The following is a 16,978-nucleotide window of genomic DNA, read 5'->3' as shown; positions in this document are numbered from 1 at the left end:
CAAAAACTTATAAGTAATTCTAAAATAAACATCTTGTTAATTTAAATCTATACAATTGATTGATTGAAAAAAATTATCATGGGTCAGATCATATTCCCAAATTTTATTAAGCAATTAATTATCAAACTTATAACATATCTAAAATAAATTTCAAATTTTCCATAACTAACCTTTTTATGTAAATGTTTATGATAGTAAAATTTAAATTCAGTAGGTACATAAGCTGTATTAGAACCCTAAGCAGTCTTAAAATAAATCTTGGCTGAGAGATCATGGAACTTTCACAGTCAGACAAAGGCTCAACGACATCTCTGATCTTTTTCAAGCAGGTCTCACAAACCAGGTTCATTATTGGCCCATGCATGATCACATGGGAAAACTGGTTCATGAATCACAAAACGTACATCAGACGTTTCTGAACTGGATGGCAAACCATCCTGATTTGGTAGAGGCTCAGCAGAATCCATAAGAGGTTTACCTGAACGATCCCATGATGGGTCACTCTGGGATTATCGCTAGGGGAATAGGGTCTTGAACCTTATGGCTGATGAGCTTAACCTGATTATCGGTGTCTTCCCTGATTTAGGACATGCAGATGTCGAAGAGATATATGAGTTGGTCTCGGACGCGATTGACGCTTGGTCTAGTGGAAGACAGAGGCGAGCTGATGGTGAGGGTATTTGAGGACCAAGATTCAGACAAAATAAGTACAAGTTCAACTTCTGATGGCATGGGTCAGGTTCATCATTTACTTGATACTTGTCTACTATGATCAAGTTGATGAAAAGATGACGCTATTAATATAGTATTAATGAATTTGATGAAAATATACACTTTCTAATATAGTTAAGATTTTTAAGTGTCTGACTTGTGAATATTGGAAGGATCTATCTATCTATGCTAAGATCATCTATATTATTAAAAGAGAAGTACCCATTAAAAAATACTCCTAAGTTTTCTAACTTATTTACACTTCCATGCCACTGAGAATTAAATTAAACTACTTATTTTAATATTGTATTTTCCAGTTAAATTAATAAAATTTCCTTAATCAAATTTAAACTTAATATCATTAAATGAACCTATCTATTTTAATGCTCGTCTTTTCCAGTTAAATTAATGAGTTTTTCTTAATCAAATTTAATAATTATCTTGACGAAAAACAAAGACTATAAATAATTTACTATTAATAAAATTATGAAATTATTTACAATTTGATGGCTAATTCATCGCCCTTTTTATATGTTAAATTTTTCATAGAAGTTTAAAAATCATTGTATTTCCTTTAAACATGTATAACTAATTTATAATCTTTTATGCTATACTAAGTCATAATATAATATTTTTTCATATTTTACATTAATAACCATTGTTTTTATATATCGTCTACAATTCTCTAATTACGTCTATTTGTTCAATTTTTTATATGATATCGAATATTCGTCATAAATAGATGATTTAAGATGCTAACAAAATATTTAGTTGGTGAATATAATACATCAAATATTACAAATGCATCATTTAGTTAAATAAATAACTAAAAAGCAAAAATTCAGATCCGCGCTGGCGCGCGGATCAGGTCTAGTTATAGGTTATATTATACTTTGGTGTGAAACTGGAACTTCGGTTACAGATCTGGTTTAGTCAACTTCGGTTTAATTATCTTATTTACAATTCAGGTCATCTGTTAGACCAACGAAACTATCGTATCGTGACTATATGTAAGGCATTATGCCACTTTCTGAAAATTAATCAAATTAAAACCTAATTACTATTTAATCTTCTTCTTTCTCTGTCTATCGTCATCATCATTCACTTTCATCAACACCATTATAATTGTAATTTTGAGGATTTAGCCCTTTGTCATTTTGTATGCTGAGTAAAAGCATAGACCGAGATGAAAGAGGACGATATAAGAACATGAAAGTACAAATAGATTACCTTGTCAAACAAGCAAACTCTGAGAATTCACGTCGGTGGATTATAACTAAGTTGCCTACAAGTTGGAAGAGCTATTTTCCCTGGGTATTTGTGAAAATCGTAATAACTTTTAAGCTCTTCCAACTTGCAATAATTTTTAAAAATCGTAATCAATAACCAGTGTAGCTGGAGAGAGCAAGGTAAAACAGTCTCGACCTTTGGGGGGAGCCTATAGTTTGATAGATGTACCGATGAAGCAATTGCATCACCAGCGGAATCAACAAAGTCTACATACTCACCTTTATTAAGTTATATTGATATTATTATTATATTCTAAGAAACTCAATGGTATTGTTTTGCTCAATGGGAGTTTATCATCATATTGTTTTGCTCTAAATAGAAATACCAAAAGAATGAGAATTAATAATGGCATGTGAGTGTGAGTGGTTGGACAGAAGGTGTGTGAGCTTGTGACGGTCTTTTGGACCTCATAGTTTAGATTAAATCGGACTTTAAAAAAAAAAAATCAGACAGTGTGGCAAACTAGTCTGTCATGACATAGAACATATGCTAATTCCACATGGGGCTTGTCTTTACACATTCCTTTGTCAATCTTGTTGTAATCAACCAACAAGATTTCACAAACTGATTTTAATTTAATCCTTAAAAAAATACTATACAAATGGAAAAGCCAGTGACCAAGAGAGAGTTACATTAAATCAAGAACAAAAACTTGGAACAAATCTCCCTATAGAAGAATCCTTATTCTTTGCTGATTTACAAACAAATAAATATCATGAATCTATAAAACTTATATATAATTTTATGAATTAATCACACAAAAACCATGAATCTTGCAGAATGTTTGTTAAAGTTTAATCAAGTGTAGATAAATGCTGCATCTCTGTAGGTTCTTCTTGGGATAGAAGCATGAACATTACCAGTGATCATGCTGCTCTTGTTGTTGTTGTTGGTGTGAGTAGTGAGGTTACTTCTCTTTAAGTAGTCATGATTCTGCTGATAATGTTGTCTGTTTTGATGAAAAGAGTGATGTTGCTTGGCGTTGAAGGAACTAAACCTACCTTGTTTGGGATGACGAGGTCTTCTTCTGGACTGAGAAAATTTAGGGATGAACACACCAGTCCCTTTGCTCTGCTCCTGATGATACATATACGGAGCCGTTTGGTAGCCTACTCTAAAGATACCCTGTTTCCACAAATTTTCAAGAAATACAAAGTTAGATACAGGTATGTTTAGAGAGATAGAGATTAAGCGTGTGGACAGAAGAACAAACCTGGAATGAGAGAGAGGGGGAGGAGGAAGAGAGGGAAACAGGTTTTAGCTCTTCATCATCATCCATGATGAGAAGAGAGATCTGTTTGCTTATGTCTGCAAAGAATACATCATCATCAAGCTCTAACTCCATAGCCGAATATCTTACTTTGTTGTTCTGTAATAACAAGTCTTGTGTTTTTCTTTGCTTGAAGGTTGAGTTTGAGAGAATGTTGAAAGAGTCAAATTATATAGGCTAGGAAAATTTGGCCCTTAGAGAGAGGAAGAGAGAGGAGAGCATGTGGGTGGGAGAGTGAGGCCAGAGAAGGAAAAAAAAAGATGGACATTTTGAACAATGTATCTGGCTAAGTCCCCACAATACACAACATGAATGACAGGAGGTTGTGCATTGATGTTATCCAGTTGTTACATTTGAAAGATAGAAATCAAAGTTAAGAAACAACTCATATCCACTCTGTTTCTATTACATTTACATATATCTCATAGTTCAAAAGATTTATAGCTTATGTTTAGATACCCTTTCTTTTCATTATCCATCTGTACTATTATGATATTGGTCACAAACAACTATATCTTTGATAGGACCTAAGGAAATCTTTCTTATGGCTATAAGATCCTAAAACAGCAACATCCGAAGACAGTTTGTGGTGGGCAGTTGAGGAAATGGACAGTACACAATTTGGATATTGGAGATAGAGAGAGAGAATCTAACTCATTGGTATGATTGATTGGTTTAAGGATAGTGTTTGAGTGAAGTAGGGTCATACACCGATCCTACTTGATAGTTCACATAAACTATCTCCCAAGCAAAACTTGATGGTCCATATGGTATATGTAAACAGTTATCTCTTCCTATCATAGTTCATATCACTTGTTTTATCTTTTTATAATATGGTGTTAAACCAATCTCAAACACAAGATCAACTTGTTTCAGGCTCAATGTTTTCTTGTCACAAATTCACACCATCTGGTTGGAGTGAAACATTTTTATTTCCGTCACGCATTAAGAATTTGCTGTCACAGCTATTAACGACAGAACCAATAATAAGAATGGGACAAGTCAAAGCTGTCCAATTATCATAAAATGGAACTAGCTGCGATCAAACGGTTGTTTCTCTCTCAAAGTTCATGCTCCAATGGCTGTATCCATATCTGTAACGCCATCAGCTCCTTTAAAAACAACCCTTAGCTTCGTTAAGCTCGACTGTTTCTCTTCGTTCTTGAGTGCTGTGCCAAACACATGGACAGTGTCCTTCTGGACTCTTCCCATGAGGTCATAGAGCGGCTTGCTTAGGTTTGGTCTGTGCATTTCTTCTAGAACCGGAGGCGCCTGCATGTACAGGCTATCTTTGCCGTGTTTGACACTTGCTTTCGACAATAGTAGCTTCGGATGTTCTTCAAGCATGTCAATGAACTAGAAAAAAACAATAACATGAACAAAATGGCAGAGAACTGAGATGCAGGACTCTAAATGGACAAACAGAGAGTGCACATAATGCATTAAGGGAGATGGAACTAGAGAAGAGGATAAGTTAGCATCATGGCAAGAGGAAGGACCTTTTGCAAAGTAATTGATGTGTCCAGCTCAATCAGAATGCCTGGACCACATACAAGACAGTCTTGGTCTCTCACGAACTCAGTCACTTTCGTGTGGAGACCCTCTCCACCGTTATACCTTGCAAAAATGAAAAGCAACCAAAATTGCTTTAGGGGCAATGAATTATTTGCAAATTCTTGAATTTTACTAGAAAAGCTATAGTCCAAACACAAGCAAGCAAGCAAGGAAGAAAGAAACAAGTAAACCATACGTAAGATAGTTTGCAAGTGTTTTGCTGCATCCAGACACAATCTTCAAGGTCTCTAAGGCACAAGCTGCTGATATAATAGCGTTGGTGGATGCAATCGCCGGGATAATGTTTTTCACCACACCCTATATGCAAAAACAAAGGTTATCTCTCTCATAGTTACTTACTGAACAGAAAGTTACTGGAATATTCTAGAAAGTGAAAAGACAAAAAGAAGGTGAGAGTAGTTACATACTTGTGTGAGAGAGTATGTGACACCTGGAATTCCAAAAAGCTCGGCTCTCTTGATAGCCTGCAAAGATAAATACAGAATATGGAGTTAAACCAAAAATTAAAACTCATAGCATAAGAAAGTAAAAGTTAGACTTACCTCATCATAGACCCACTTCATATGATCAGGCTCATCAGGATCAAAGGATTTTCCACCATGAACCTTCAGGAAGAGTAGACTATATTATAAAGAGTCTCTTTCAAAGAGATTTACACAAAGAGTGCAGTCACATACCTCATGCCACTTAATGAGATGAGCGTACTCAATGCAGTGAGCTGCATTCCTAGGTGTTTCCGCAAGAGTGCACAAAGGAAACTTCACTTGAGGTGGGAAAAGCCAAATCGTGCACTCGAAACAGGGTGTAACTCCAGGCACGATAACTCTAGCATGACCCTTGAAACCTTCGGTTCCCCCATCTACCATCGGCTTGATTGTTTCTCTTCTCGGGGTATCATCTTCATCATACTCTATATTTTCACAAACACAATGATCAGAGAGGGAGAAGGCAGAGAACTTAAAAAAAAATGAATTTTTCATACCGAGAAACCCACAAGCAACACCATTGATGTATCTCCTAGCTTCAATAGAATCAAGACCAAGAGCAATGATATTAAAATCGTTATAAAAGTCAAGCTCTTTGTCTTCTATACGTGAAAAATGCGGCACAATCTCCACTCCACTCACTCTCTCCATCACACGCTTTGCTGCTACCTCTGCCTTAGGCTTTCCAACGTCTTCAAGCCTGAAAACAAGACACAAAACCAAATCAATCCAACCATGACATAAGAGATTCATATGTTCCAAATGAGAGAAAGACAATAGAATTTGCCTGAAGAGGAACTGGCGATTGAGATTGGTGACCTCGATGCGATCCATGTCAATCACATCAAGATTACGAAACCCTGAAAGAGCCAAGTCCTTGAGGAGCTCGCAACCTAATCCACCAGCACCAACCACTAAGATTCTGACATAGTCTCTTATGTCATCCCTCAGCTGTATAAGCAAAAATCGAAACTCATAAAACTATTAAAGATGCGAAATTTAAGAAACCCTCGAAGAGAAGCAATCGAATGATGTAATCAAAGGCGTTTACTTCGGCTCCGGGATAGAAGTCCGGCCCGACGAGATTCCCTGCTCTGAGAAGAAGCTTGTCGAGGTCTCTCGTCTTACTCTGAGGAGCTTCGAGATCGGCCATTGAAACCCAAAGACGAGGAAGACGAAGAGGAAGAGGAAGAGAGAGTGGCGATTCACCGAAAGTAATGACGGAGGAGAACACGAACAATTGAAGGAGTCGGACCAAAGCTACACACACTCTTGTCCGAATCTCGGACGATCCTTATACTTATTGGGTCAACAATGGGCTGGGCTGAGCCCAAAATTAAATTATATATTAGGAAAAAATTTAATCATTTATTATCTCCATTCGATTGTTAATTTTGCTATTTACTTGAGATTTTTTTCTTCTAGATATTATTTTCGCAAATTTACTCGTAGTAAAGTTTTGTGGATTTGTTTACTATATTTCTAAGATTTTTTGTCCCATAATATGTACAATCATTATATTGTCTTAATTACTTTCCAAATATGGTTATATTCCTTTTTTTTTGAAAAAAATCCAATGTACTGAGAGAAATTGATATCATACCACTATTGTTTATCAACCCTATAATCGATCAATCTCTCAAAAATTCATACACCTTCTTTTTTGTCTTTGCTATAAAACTCTGACTCGGAAGCAAAAAGAAAAGAGAAAAAAAAAAGACTAGAGAATGGAAGACATTTTTGCTTACATAACCACGGTTGTGTTAGTTTGCTTATGCCTTATGGCTTGTTGCATCGTCACCGCCATTTTTTGCACCCATGACAACGAGGAGCGTAAGAATCTAGTTGACGTGGAAAAGGCTGAAACGGTGGTCCTCACACAAGATGTTTCAAAACGCTCCTCTGCCGCCAATTATGGCACGTTCCTGAATTTTCAACGCCTTCATCCTGTCCAGGCCTCTCGTCCTTATCACCATCATCATCACCGTCATCACCGTTGTCATCATCATCATCATCATCATCATCACGTTTCACGTTAAAAGACCAGCCCACTGCTAGATTTATATGAATAACTTACACAGCGCTCTCATCTTTCGATTTCTTTTCAATCAGTAATGTTTCTTTAGTTGAATATTATTTAGTATTGATTTAAGGAATCAAAGTTCCTACACTTACCAATCCCTTTGTTTTATTTTTTTTGATGAGTTATGGCCACTGATGCAGTCACCTAAAGATGCTTTAACCTAATTAGTAATTACATACTCTCTAAGTTTCAGTTTATTGTTGCTAGAGTCTAAAAATGTTGCTTAAAAATAAGTATTGTCTTAGAACTTCAATACAAAATTTATTAATAATATTTTTTAAACACTATTACACTGTAAACAATGAAAGTCCTAAGCTAATAAAGCTTCTAATAACAGCCATGATATACATCTAAGACGCGATGACTAAGAACATAAAGGACTCACTGACTCACCCAAGGCCACTGGAAAAAGAGGAACTCTTAAAACGGCCAATAATTAAATATAATAAATATAAGACCCTCTCACTCAGACAGAGAGTCCGGCTCCTCTCGGTGCTGTATCGGAAGCGGTGGTGTTTCTCGTTCCTTTCTGCAGAATCAAATGTTGGTGAAGCATGGCGTCATCTCCGCCTTAACACGATCGACTTCTCATTCACCTTCTTCTTCGTCTTCTACTGTGCTTAGAAGGCAACAGTTCTTGGTACGAACGCTCTGTGCCTCAAAAACTCATCTCCCAAAGCTCATCAGAGCAATGAGTTCGACTTCGGAGGCCGACGCCGAGAGTGTTCTTAGAACCGTCACACCATCGCTCGACCCCAAACGGCACAAAGGCCAAGCTGGTTAGTCTTCTCTTTCCTCTCTGCGTGATTGCTAGTGTCTTTTGAATCAAATTTGGATTCAAAGTTTGAGTCTTTTCGTGTTGTGTTTCAGTTTTGTCTCTTCTTGTCACGGTTACGCAGTGTTTCAGTTGTCTGATCAGTTTTGAATCAAATTTGGATTCAAAGTTTGAGTCTTTGGGGGTTTCTTATGCTAAGCTCATGTGTTGTCAAACTTTGATCTGCGTCAGGGAAGATAGCTGTGATTGGAGGATGTCGTGAATACACTGGAGCTCCTTACTTCGCCGCCATTTCAGCTCTCAAAATCGTCTGTAGTTTTCGTTTCTACTAGCCAGCAAAGCTAGAAGACTGATCTCTTCTTGTCTGGTAAAACTTTGTAGGGTGCTGATCTGTCTCATGTGTTCTGTACCAAAGACGCAGCTCCTGTTATTAAGAGCTATAGTCCTGAGCTTATAGTTCACCCTGTTCTTGAGGAATCTTACACCATCAGGTGAATGTGAATGTGAATGCTCCGTTCCACTATGTGTGATTTCATTTCATTCACTTGGTTTGATTAGTTACAAAGCCAGATTCATAATCTCTGTTTCTTGTTATTTGGATTTAGTCAGTTCAGTGAGGATGAGAAGAGAAAAGTTCAGGATAAAGTGATAGGAGAAGTGGATAAATGGATGGAAAGATTTGATTGCCTTGTGATTGGTCCTGGTTTGGGAAGGGATCCGTTCCTCCTGGTACAGACTCCTCTCATCACATTTACTTTAATTTGAGTTTTCAATGCTTTGGTTGGTTGACTTGACCCTGACACGACTCTTTATCTCCAGGAATGTGTGAGTAAGATCATGCTTCTTGCCAAGAAGTCCAATGTTCCTTTTGTTGTAGATGGGGTAAGCAATGATATATTCTTCTTTTCCAGAATCTTGTGATTGTTTTTTGTCTTTTCATTTGTTCTGTATGATGATTCTGCAGGACGGACTGTTTCTTGTAACGAATTCCATTGATCTAGTCAAGAGCTATCCGCTTGCTGTCTTAACTCCAAACGTGAACGAGTATAAGCGCCTGGTTCAGAAAGTGCTGAACTGTGAAGTGGACGAAGAGAAGGCTGAAGATCAGCTACGTTCTTTGGCCAAACAGTAAGAAGTTACAAAACTCAGTTTACTATAGCCTAGAAAGTAAAAACGATTGTTATGATTAGACGTCTGTGTTGTTCAGGATTGGTGGCGTGACGATTCTGAGGAAAGGGAAATCTGATCTTATAAGCGATGGAGAGATAGGTGAGTAACTTGTTCTCTGTCTTTTCTTTCGGTTAGAAAATTGAGAATGTGAAGTGTGTGTTATTGCAGTAAAATCAGTAAGCATATATGGGTCACCAAGGCGCTGTGGTGGACAAGGTGATATTCTCTCTGGGGGGTGAGTTCACTATTCTTTGATCCAATACCATCAGATTACTCACTGTTTTGTAGCCACTAATAGTCGCCTTTTTTGGTTTTGTCTAGTGTCGCAGTGTTTCTGTCATGGGCACAACAGCTTAAGTCAGATCCTGAAAGGTTAGACATCTCCTTTATCTCAACCATTTTCTAGCTCAATCATTGGTTGATTGAGGAAACTGTTATTTTATTTTTACACTCTCTGAAAATTTCAGTCCATCTGAGAGTCCAGCAATCTTGGGATGTATGGCTGCATCTGGTCTGCTGAGAAAGGCTGCGTCCCTGGCTTTTACAAAACATAAGAGATCAACTCTCACAAGTGACATTATCGAATGTTTAGGAAAGAGGTATGGGATTCTTTCTTGCTGAAGCTACTATAACAGAGAATACACACAAAAACTGTATTAATATTTTCTGCTTTTTTCTGCAGTTTGGAGGATATATGCCCTGCATCTTAGTCTGCAGAAGTCGTGAATTAGAGCTGGTCTTTGCCTTCTACTACATCTTGTTGTCTGTGAGAAACTTCAAAAGCTGCTCATGTTTCTGTTATCTTTCTGTCTGTTTTTTTCTTGAGACTACTGTTCTCAATAATAAAACCTGAATCTTGTAATTACCCAAATAAAAGTTACTACTCAATACTCAAGACCCATTCATGTTTGAGATTGTAAACCAGGCTGAAAATTTCGAGATTTACTTGAGAAACAAGGATCAAGAGAAGGTGGTGTTTTTTGGATTTTAGAGAGAGAACTTATTTAGGACGAATACAGTTGAAACAGGAAGAAACAGACACTGGCTATACAAAGAAGCAAAAGACAAGAGAGAGACAAGACTACACTACACACATCATCACCAACCTTTGATAGCTTAAAGAACTCACAGAACAGCTTCTTGTTTTCAATACATGATTTTTTATTTTATTTTTTTTGCTATTGAAGGTTTTCCATTCTCAATCTGCAAGAACTGTTGCTCCTTCCACCTGTTTCCAATACCATTGTTTGTGTTATGAGCCTTATTAAAATGTTACTGAGGAAAAAATAAAATAAAACTACATATGGTTTGTTCTTGAAGAATTATTCACCTTGAAGGTGGCTCCCCAAATTTCTTCCTCTTTAGCAGGAATGGCAGTGATCTTGTTCTTAGGGTTCTCAAAGCTCCTTAGCCCACCTAACGCAGTCGAGTAAAAGCAGCCTGCAACACATGCAAGCACAACCATTTAAATCGCTCCCATCTAACTTCTAATGTCCTAAAAAAAATTAAACGTCGGAGTGAAACAAAAAAAAAGATAAAGAAAACAAACCTTGAGGGAAAGAAGCAAGAGACTTTCCACAAGCACCTTTAAGCAACTCAACATCATCAGCAAATGCCACATACCCATCAGCTGTTATCCCCCAATACAATGGAACCTTACCTTCTTGGTCCTACACCAAATTAAAACCGATTTTCACAGCCAAATTCAATCTAGCTCCTCACAGTCATAAAAGGGTTAAGAAGAACTTACAGAAGCTACAAACAGAGTGGAAGTTGATTTATCGAAGACCACAAAGGCGAAGTCGCCACTTAGGTGAGCCACTACATGGTTGGCAGGGTATGGAGCTCTGTCACGGAGAGTCTTGTAAGCCTCAATGACCAAGAGAACCTCGTTTGCATTCTTAGCAAGCCCGTATTGCTGCTTCAAGCTTCCTAGGTTGTCAAGTGAGCCTTGGAACAAGCAGAATTTAACGGACAAGAAGATACTAAATGTTTTACTTGATACGTACGACAAGTGTTTTGCCATCACCAAGAACCACTTTGGTGACAAACACACGGTTCGTTGTGCTGGCTGCAACGGTTAGCACCCACGGTGCTAAGCTCGTGACAGAGGCTATGTTCGGACCAGTGTTCCCAGCCGCGTTCACAGTGAGTATCCCTTTGGACATAGGGTGAAATGCTCCTATTGCGATAGGGTCTTCTTCCAACGGGTACACATCGATACTACCTACAGATATGGTGATAATGTCCACACCGTCGGCGATAGCGTCATCGAACGCGGAGAGTAGGATATCGTCTCTACATTCTCCGGCGCAGACTCTGTAAGCGGCGATTCTTGACGCTGGAACGGCACCTCTCATGGTTCCATAGCCGAGCCCGAAGAAGCTGGCGTTCGGGACTGCGTTTCCAGCCGCGATGGAAGCGGTGTGTGTACCGTGGCCACTTGAGTGAGTAGTGTCTTGCTCCAATCAGCTTGCTAAGAAAAGCAAGACTTTATATTCAACCCCTCGAGTCAAAGCTTCTGACTCACGTAACGTAATTTTTACATTTACTTTGCTTGTAAATTTTTTTTTTTAAATATATATTTTTCTGAAATATTGGCATTTACGTTTGGACTAGACACAATAAACCATGAAAATATATGTTTTCATATCGTTTGAATTTGATACTTACGTTTAATATGCTAAAAATGTTTTAAATTCTGAGCTCATAGGTAAATATATATATATATATATATGCACAAGCCATGTGTTTCCTTCTCCCTCTAAAAGACAATTAAAGCTCATCAAGAGGAAAAGACACAATTAAAGCTCATCAAGAGGAAAAGTCAGACCATCTGAGTAGAACAATCAAGAGAAAAAAAACAACAATAAGAACATGGAGATATATGGTGTGGTTGCTGATATCAGGAGCTTAGCTCTGTCTTTTGATGTTATTTCTTTCCACTGGATTCCTAGGGAGAAGAATAGAGAGGCTGATTTGGTAGCCAAACAGATGTTATCTGCTTCTCAGGCTTTGGCCTTAAACTCTGTTACCTAACTTTTTATGAGTAATGAATGTTGATGTTCCAAAAAAAAAAAAAAAAGAACGTTCCAGCTATGAGGGAAGGTCTATGAGTCATTGACAGCAACTGCTAACTAATCTTCGATCCAAACCAGCAGTCAGCAGGTACCAAAAACAAAATCTCTCAGTCTGCAATAGGCCATTGGCTCCACATCCGGTACGGGTGTCGCTGTGAAAAATCAGCACACAAAAAAAAATAAAAAATCAATCACACGTCTGAAAAGAATACAAACAGATTCTTGTTTTTTCTCTCGGAAAAAACATCCATACCACAGCTGAGAACGTCTGAATATCTGGCTCCATTTGTGGAGCTTTGAAAACGATGAAGGCTCCTTTGTTATTCTCCTACAAAAAAAAAAAAAAAACTCGTGTGTTGAGACCAATGATTACTTGCATTGCATTAATAAGGTCTGAAGTTTAGTAAGTTACCCTGTCGCAGTAGTTAGGTGCTGAGAACACAGTGATGAGTTTACCATTATGAGTAATTTCATATCCTTTATACTTAAGCTCGTGTGATCTGACCAAAAGATCTGCAAACCCCAAGTTAAACACCTAATCAAAAAGTGTCAAGAGTCAGAACCTAATAGATTAGGTTTACTTACCTAGATTGTTGTCTCTCAAAAATGACTCTGTGACATCTCTCCCAAAACAAATAATGCCTTCTCCTCTGGTGCTCCTGCTTCTTCCAGGGGAATCTTGTGGATCACTCCACAATAAGTCCCTCATAAGTCCTGAAAAACAATAATAAAATGTCCTCAATCAGAATAGAATCACAATAAGCAACCGTAACAAAGTATATACCTCGTTTAGGAGGCTGGCAAAATCTGTTAATTGACTTGATATCAGTGAGTGTGACCCCATCTCGGCTAAAAAGCCCGCCATGAAGAACAATGATTTTTCCGTTGAGAACGTGCGCTAGAGGAAGACAGCAGAACGCATCACTGATCATATCCATCACGCTCTCATTTAGCTTTGACATCACCTCCTTCTCAAACCCATGAACCTCGTTTAAACTCCTACTTTCATGGTTACCTCTCGCCAGGTGTATCCCTGCAGCATATTCTCAATTGTCAAACAACACATCATTAATGTAAAATAAACTTAACCTGTATCAATTCATACTTACATAAAGGACATGCGCACTTGAGTGCAAACAGGGTGAGAATGGTTTCTACTGAAAAGGAACCCCTGTCAACGAAGTCGCCGTTGAACAAGTATTGCTTCTCTTGACAGGGAAAACCTTCTTTATCAAAAATATTACACAGGTCGTAGAACTGCAGGGAACATATTGACATTGAATTAACTTAAGGGAAAAAAGAACACATAATGTAAGGCAATGTATCTCACCTGCCCGTGGATATCTCCGCACACCATAACACACTTCCCATCGTCTACGTGAATATCTACAAGCGTCGGCAGAGACTCCAGAATGTGAGTGGTTTGCAAGAGAATCTGATTTACGTACCTGCAAAAAGAAAAACAAGAAGTATGAGTAGAGTATATCAAAGTGTATCAACTAAAAGTTCCTTGCATGGATATACCTTATATGTAAAGGTAGCTGCTTCTTGAATCCTTCAATCAATGCTTTAACAAAATCAAGATTAATTGTATCCCCACTCATCCTTGGTCCAATGTAGCTTTGTTCAACTTCTGAAAGAAAAAGAGAGAAAATTGACAAGAAGGAAATGATCTTTCAAAGGGACTATCAAATATAAAAAATGATCTTACCAATGGTTCTAAAGTCCACAGCGTGGGAGTGACCTCTCCAAAATACATCTTTTCTGAAGAGAGATAAAATCCTGCAAAACAGCGTTCTACTTTCTTCCTCTGTGCCAGTAAACACAAGATGATGCACCCCTCTTCTTTTCTCGAAGCAGTGAACGGAGCATGAGTAAGTTTTCCTCCAGAAATCAAGAAGACCTGCTGAGATGAGCTTCTGTTGTCTTGAAGTGATAACAAAGATAACAGTCCTGCATCCTGCTTGATCATATGTAGAGCAAAGAGGGAGAAGATCCAGAGCAGCGTAGAATGTTGGTGCGTATGTTTGAGAAAATTGCTCCACAGCTGAAATGAAAATGCTAGAAAACCCTCTATGCTCATAGACTCTGAGATCCGCTTCTCTGTTCTTCTTCTTGAGCTTCTCAAGGAGATCATCTACATTTCCCACAAGAGCACAGGGGCAAACCATCTCAACACATACTTGCCGTTTGTCAAACCTTTCATACAAAGAAGGTTTGCACATCCATGGGTACATAACTGTCATGTGAAAGGAAAAGAGAACATCAGGACAAGAAACACACAAAAAGCGAAATTTACAAAGTAAAAACGTAAACTGTGAAGAGGCTAAAGCGAACAGAGATGAAGAGATCTCTTTACCTTCTAAATGTGCTCCTCCCTCCACAGGCGCTGAGAGATCTTTTGCCCCAACCTCCGTTGATCCTCGAGGATTGACACGTGATACAACCCACGGTTCCACATTGGCGCTTGAGCTTTCAACTCTCTTCCCTCTATGGCAATCCTTCTGCTCCTTCCGAGGCAAGTGAGCATGCCCTTCCTTTTCCATCTTAAAATCATCCCCTACACGCTCAGGCTTAGCGTCCCTGTCACTCTTAGGACCTTGAATCTCCCTCTTCGTCTCACCGTATATCCCTCTCCCATCATTCGTAGAATAGCCTCCGGTATTACCTATTCCGCTGTCATCCCCTGATCTCTCGAACTTAGCATCCCTCTCGCCCTTTGGACCATGTATCTCTCTCCCATCACTCATGTTATCTCTGCTCTCAGAAGAACCCGTCGCTGGGAGGGACGGAGACCAATACACGCCGTGAAAAGGAGAGCGTCTCTCTCCTCCATCTCTACGCTCACTTCTCGGACCCTTGACGGTTCTTGATTCAGAAACAGCAGCAGGTGGGTGGGGACGAACCGTGTGAAGGTGAGGATGAGATTGAGGTTGTTGTTGTTGATGGTGGTGGTGGTGAACCTGAGCCGGTGGTGGAGGAGTAGTAACAGGAGGGGGATGAGTGGATTTAGGGTAAGAAGAAGATCCAGAATCCTCGTGGGGGTATTTGGCTGATGATGAAGAAGATGGATGAGTCACACCATCCTCTTCGTGAGATCTCTTCCGAACACCACTCATCACTCTGCGATCCAACAAACCAATTTGCAAATTCAATGCTCTTACAGACAAAAATCGAACCTTTTTTGTTCGGAATCTTAACAGAAACTCAAGAAAAAGGAGAGATTTTTTACCGATTGAAAGTGAAGCAGAGCGCGGATGAGCAAACCCTAGTGCCGGAAAGTGAAAATGGCTAGGAGCTTCTGCACCGTTTCTCTTAAGCCTCTTTCTTTCCTTTCTTTCCTTCCTTGCTTGCTTGCTTGCTTTCTTGATGTTTGATTTTTGACAAATGTGTTAATCTTTGGTTCTCGCCTCGCATACCGTTGCGTTTAACCCGGGTTTTGTTTATTGCGAACATACCCCTAATATTTCTTCAGTCTCTCGTAATTTTCCAAGAAGTTTATATTTCTTACTAGAGAACATGAGTTAGCCAAAATTGGATTTACAAAGACCAGACTTACTAATTTAAAAAAATTGTTTAATTATGAAAATTGCTTGAAGGAATTTTTTATATTGATAACATCCATGAAATTATACCACTACTATTATCCTAAAAATTATATAATTTTCAGCGTAACATCAAAATGAAAATATTATCAAACAAACCGGTAATTACTAATCTGTAGACTTTTATCCCTCCTTGGGGCAAATGATGACACGTGTCATTCATACATTAGCTATATTAGCTGCGTATCTGTTTATTTGTTTCGATTGGGCTGTGTGGTTTTGTAATAATTCTCGTTTGGGCTTTAAACATTTCGAGCCCAGTAAGGAATAAATGTTTCTTCCTCGCTTTGTTTTAGAGAGACTTCTCTGATCCATGAACTTTGAACGACGCAGAAGTTTTCGATTTCTTATCCGTAACGGCGAATTGATTCATAATTCTCTCACAGGTTCTACGTAATTAACCCACTCTGCAGGATTCAATCGACCTAATCAGATCCCCAAAGTAACCGGCTCAAGCTACGACTATAAATATCCACAATAACAGACATGAACGAGATCAAGCCTGTTCTACTAACCGATTACTGCAATGGCGAATTCCTTCATCATCCTTGCCGATTCGAAAGCCAGGCGCTAGCTGCTCCAACTCTGCAGAAGTTCGTTTTGCTGAGGTTTTGGGCGTTTCCATGATTCTCACAGATTCATTACAGTCATTCTCTCAAGAGAAGGTCACAATCTCAACCAACCAGTAAAGATATAAATCTTTTTCTCCTAGAGGTATTTCTCATTCTAGCCTCTGTAATCGTCTATAGGCCAAAAAACATATGAAATCAATCCTCAACAGTCTTTAGTATATGTCATCTGTTCCTTGGTATCTCAACTCTGAAAAGTCGGTACGGTAGGCTATTGCATGCTTACTTGATTCTCTGTATTGTTTTGCTTGGCATGTACACTGAATACTCTGGTTTTTTTTTCCGTTGGTTTGACAGTGTTTGAA

The 16,978-nt window shown here is 38.5% G+C and overlaps 5 protein-coding genes across 5 annotated transcripts; 1 reads left to right on the top strand and 4 right to left on the bottom strand.

Moving 5' to 3' along the window:
• Positions 1-2,556: 2,556 nt before the first annotated feature.
• LOC103856371 lies at positions 2,557-3,676 on the bottom strand. Its single transcript, XM_009133479.3, has 2 exons — positions 3,215-3,676; positions 2,557-3,126 (listed from the first exon to the last, which is right to left on the bottom strand). Exons 1-2 carry the CDS (start codon positions 3,344-3,346, stop codon positions 2,800-2,802), a joined length of 459 nt encoding a protein of 152 aa, XP_009131727.1. The 5' UTR covers positions 3,347-3,676; the 3' UTR covers positions 2,557-2,799.
• A 445-nt stretch (positions 3,677-4,121) lies between these two features.
• On the bottom strand, positions 4,122-6,617 carry LOC103856370 (NEDD8-activating enzyme E1 catalytic subunit). Its single transcript, XM_009133478.3, has 9 exons — positions 6,383-6,617; positions 6,119-6,282; positions 5,829-6,031; positions 5,524-5,756; positions 5,389-5,451; positions 5,254-5,310; positions 5,022-5,143; positions 4,771-4,888; positions 4,122-4,627 (listed from the first exon to the last, which is right to left on the bottom strand). The coding sequence occupies exons 1-9, from the start codon at positions 6,482-6,484 to the stop codon at positions 4,340-4,342; spliced, it is 1,350 nt and encodes a 449-aa protein (XP_009131726.2). The 5' UTR covers positions 6,485-6,617; the 3' UTR covers positions 4,122-4,339.
• A 1,225-nt stretch (positions 6,618-7,842) lies between these two features.
• LOC103856369 (ATP-dependent (S)-NAD(P)H-hydrate dehydratase) lies at positions 7,843-10,271 on the top strand. Its single transcript, XM_009133477.3, has 11 exons — positions 7,843-8,193; positions 8,421-8,497; positions 8,571-8,680; positions 8,795-8,918; positions 9,009-9,071; positions 9,154-9,317; positions 9,397-9,458; positions 9,528-9,594; positions 9,681-9,731; positions 9,827-9,958; positions 10,042-10,271. The coding sequence occupies exons 1-11, from the start codon at positions 7,956-7,958 to the stop codon at positions 10,067-10,069; spliced, it is 1,116 nt and encodes a 371-aa protein (XP_009131725.1). The 5' UTR covers positions 7,843-7,955; the 3' UTR covers positions 10,070-10,271.
• Positions 10,272-10,346: 75 nt separating this feature from the next.
• Positions 10,347-11,400, bottom strand: LOC103856885. The gene is made up of 4 exons (XM_033287152.1): positions 11,110-11,400; positions 10,909-11,029; positions 10,690-10,799; positions 10,347-10,587 (listed from the first exon to the last, which is right to left on the bottom strand). Exons 1-4 carry the CDS (start codon positions 11,383-11,385, stop codon positions 10,558-10,560), a joined length of 537 nt encoding a protein of 178 aa, XP_033143043.1. The 5' UTR covers positions 11,386-11,400; the 3' UTR covers positions 10,347-10,557.
• A 511-nt stretch (positions 11,401-11,911) lies between these two features.
• On the bottom strand, positions 11,912-16,752 carry LOC103856368. Its single transcript, XM_009133476.3, has 11 exons — positions 15,672-16,752; positions 14,799-15,562; positions 14,151-14,678; positions 13,964-14,072; positions 13,770-13,887; positions 13,549-13,696; positions 13,224-13,472; positions 13,025-13,153; positions 12,852-12,952; positions 12,693-12,767; positions 11,912-12,591 (listed from the first exon to the last, which is right to left on the bottom strand). The coding sequence occupies exons 2-11, from the start codon at positions 15,556-15,558 to the stop codon at positions 12,547-12,549; spliced, it is 2,262 nt and encodes a 753-aa protein (XP_009131724.1). The 5' UTR covers positions 15,559-15,562; positions 15,672-16,752; the 3' UTR covers positions 11,912-12,546.
• Positions 16,753-16,978: the final 226 nt, after the last annotated feature.

The sequence above is a fragment of the Brassica rapa genome, chromosome A03 (assembly GCF_000309985.2).
Source record: "Brassica rapa cultivar Chiifu-401-42 chromosome A03, CAAS_Brap_v3.01, whole genome shotgun sequence".
In the NCBI taxonomy this organism is placed as follows: domain Eukaryota; kingdom Viridiplantae; phylum Streptophyta; class Magnoliopsida; order Brassicales; family Brassicaceae; genus Brassica; species Brassica rapa.
This window is presented reverse-complemented; position numbering and strand designations above follow the sequence as displayed.

Bases quoted from the DNA above. Each gene is read 5' to 3' on its own strand.
- LOC103856368 (XM_009133476.3), bottom strand. From the start codon at position 15,558: ATGAGTGGTGTTCGGAAGAGATCTCACGAAGAGGATGGTGTGACTCAT. The intron at 14,679-14,798 runs GTAAAGAGATCT...TTCACATGACAG, and splicing joins GGGAGGAGCACATTTAGAAG to TTATGTACCCATGGATGTGC. The intron at 13,473-13,548 runs GTAAGTATGAAT...AATATGCTGCAG, and splicing joins CAAGTGCGCATGTCCTTTAT to GGATACACCTGGCGAGAGGT.
- LOC103856371 (XM_009133479.3), bottom strand. From the start codon at position 3,346: ATGGAGTTAGAGCTTGATGATGATGTATTCTTTGCAGACATAAGCAAA. The intron at 3,127-3,214 runs GTTTGTTCTTCT...TTGTGGAAACAG, and splicing joins CCCCCTCTCTCTCATTCCAG to GGTATCTTTAGAGTAGGCTA.
- LOC103856885 (XM_033287152.1), bottom strand. From the start codon at position 11,385: ATGGCAAAACACTTGTCGTACGTATCAAGTAAAACATTTAGTATCTTC. The intron at 11,030-11,109 runs GTAAGTTCTTCT...AATTTGGTGTAG, and splicing joins CCACTCTGTTTGTAGCTTCT to GACCAAGAAGGTAAGGTTCC. The intron at 10,800-10,908 runs GTTTGTTTTCTT...CATGTGTTGCAG, and splicing joins TCTTGCTTCTTTCCCTCAAG to GCTGCTTTTACTCGACTGCG.
- LOC103856370 (XM_009133478.3), bottom strand. From the start codon at position 6,484: ATGGCCGATCTCGAAGCTCCTCAGAGTAAGACGAGAGACCTCGACAAG. The intron at 6,283-6,382 runs GTAAACGCCTTT...TTGCTTATACAG, and splicing joins ACTTCTATCCCGGAGCCGAA to CTGAGGGATGACATAAGAGA. The intron at 6,032-6,118 runs GCAAATTCTATT...TCTTGTTTTCAG, and splicing joins AATCGCCAGTTCCTCTTCAG to GCTTGAAGACGTTGGAAAGC.
- LOC103856369 (XM_009133477.3), top strand. From the start codon at position 7,956: ATGTTGGTGAAGCATGGCGTCATCTCCGCCTTAACACGATCGACTTCT. The intron at 8,681-8,794 runs GTGAATGTGAAT...ATTTGGATTTAG, and splicing joins GAGGAATCTTACACCATCAG to TCAGTTCAGTGAGGATGAGA. The intron at 9,318-9,396 runs GTAAGAAGTTAC...TGTGTTGTTCAG, and splicing joins CTACGTTCTTTGGCCAAACA to GATTGGTGGCGTGACGATTC.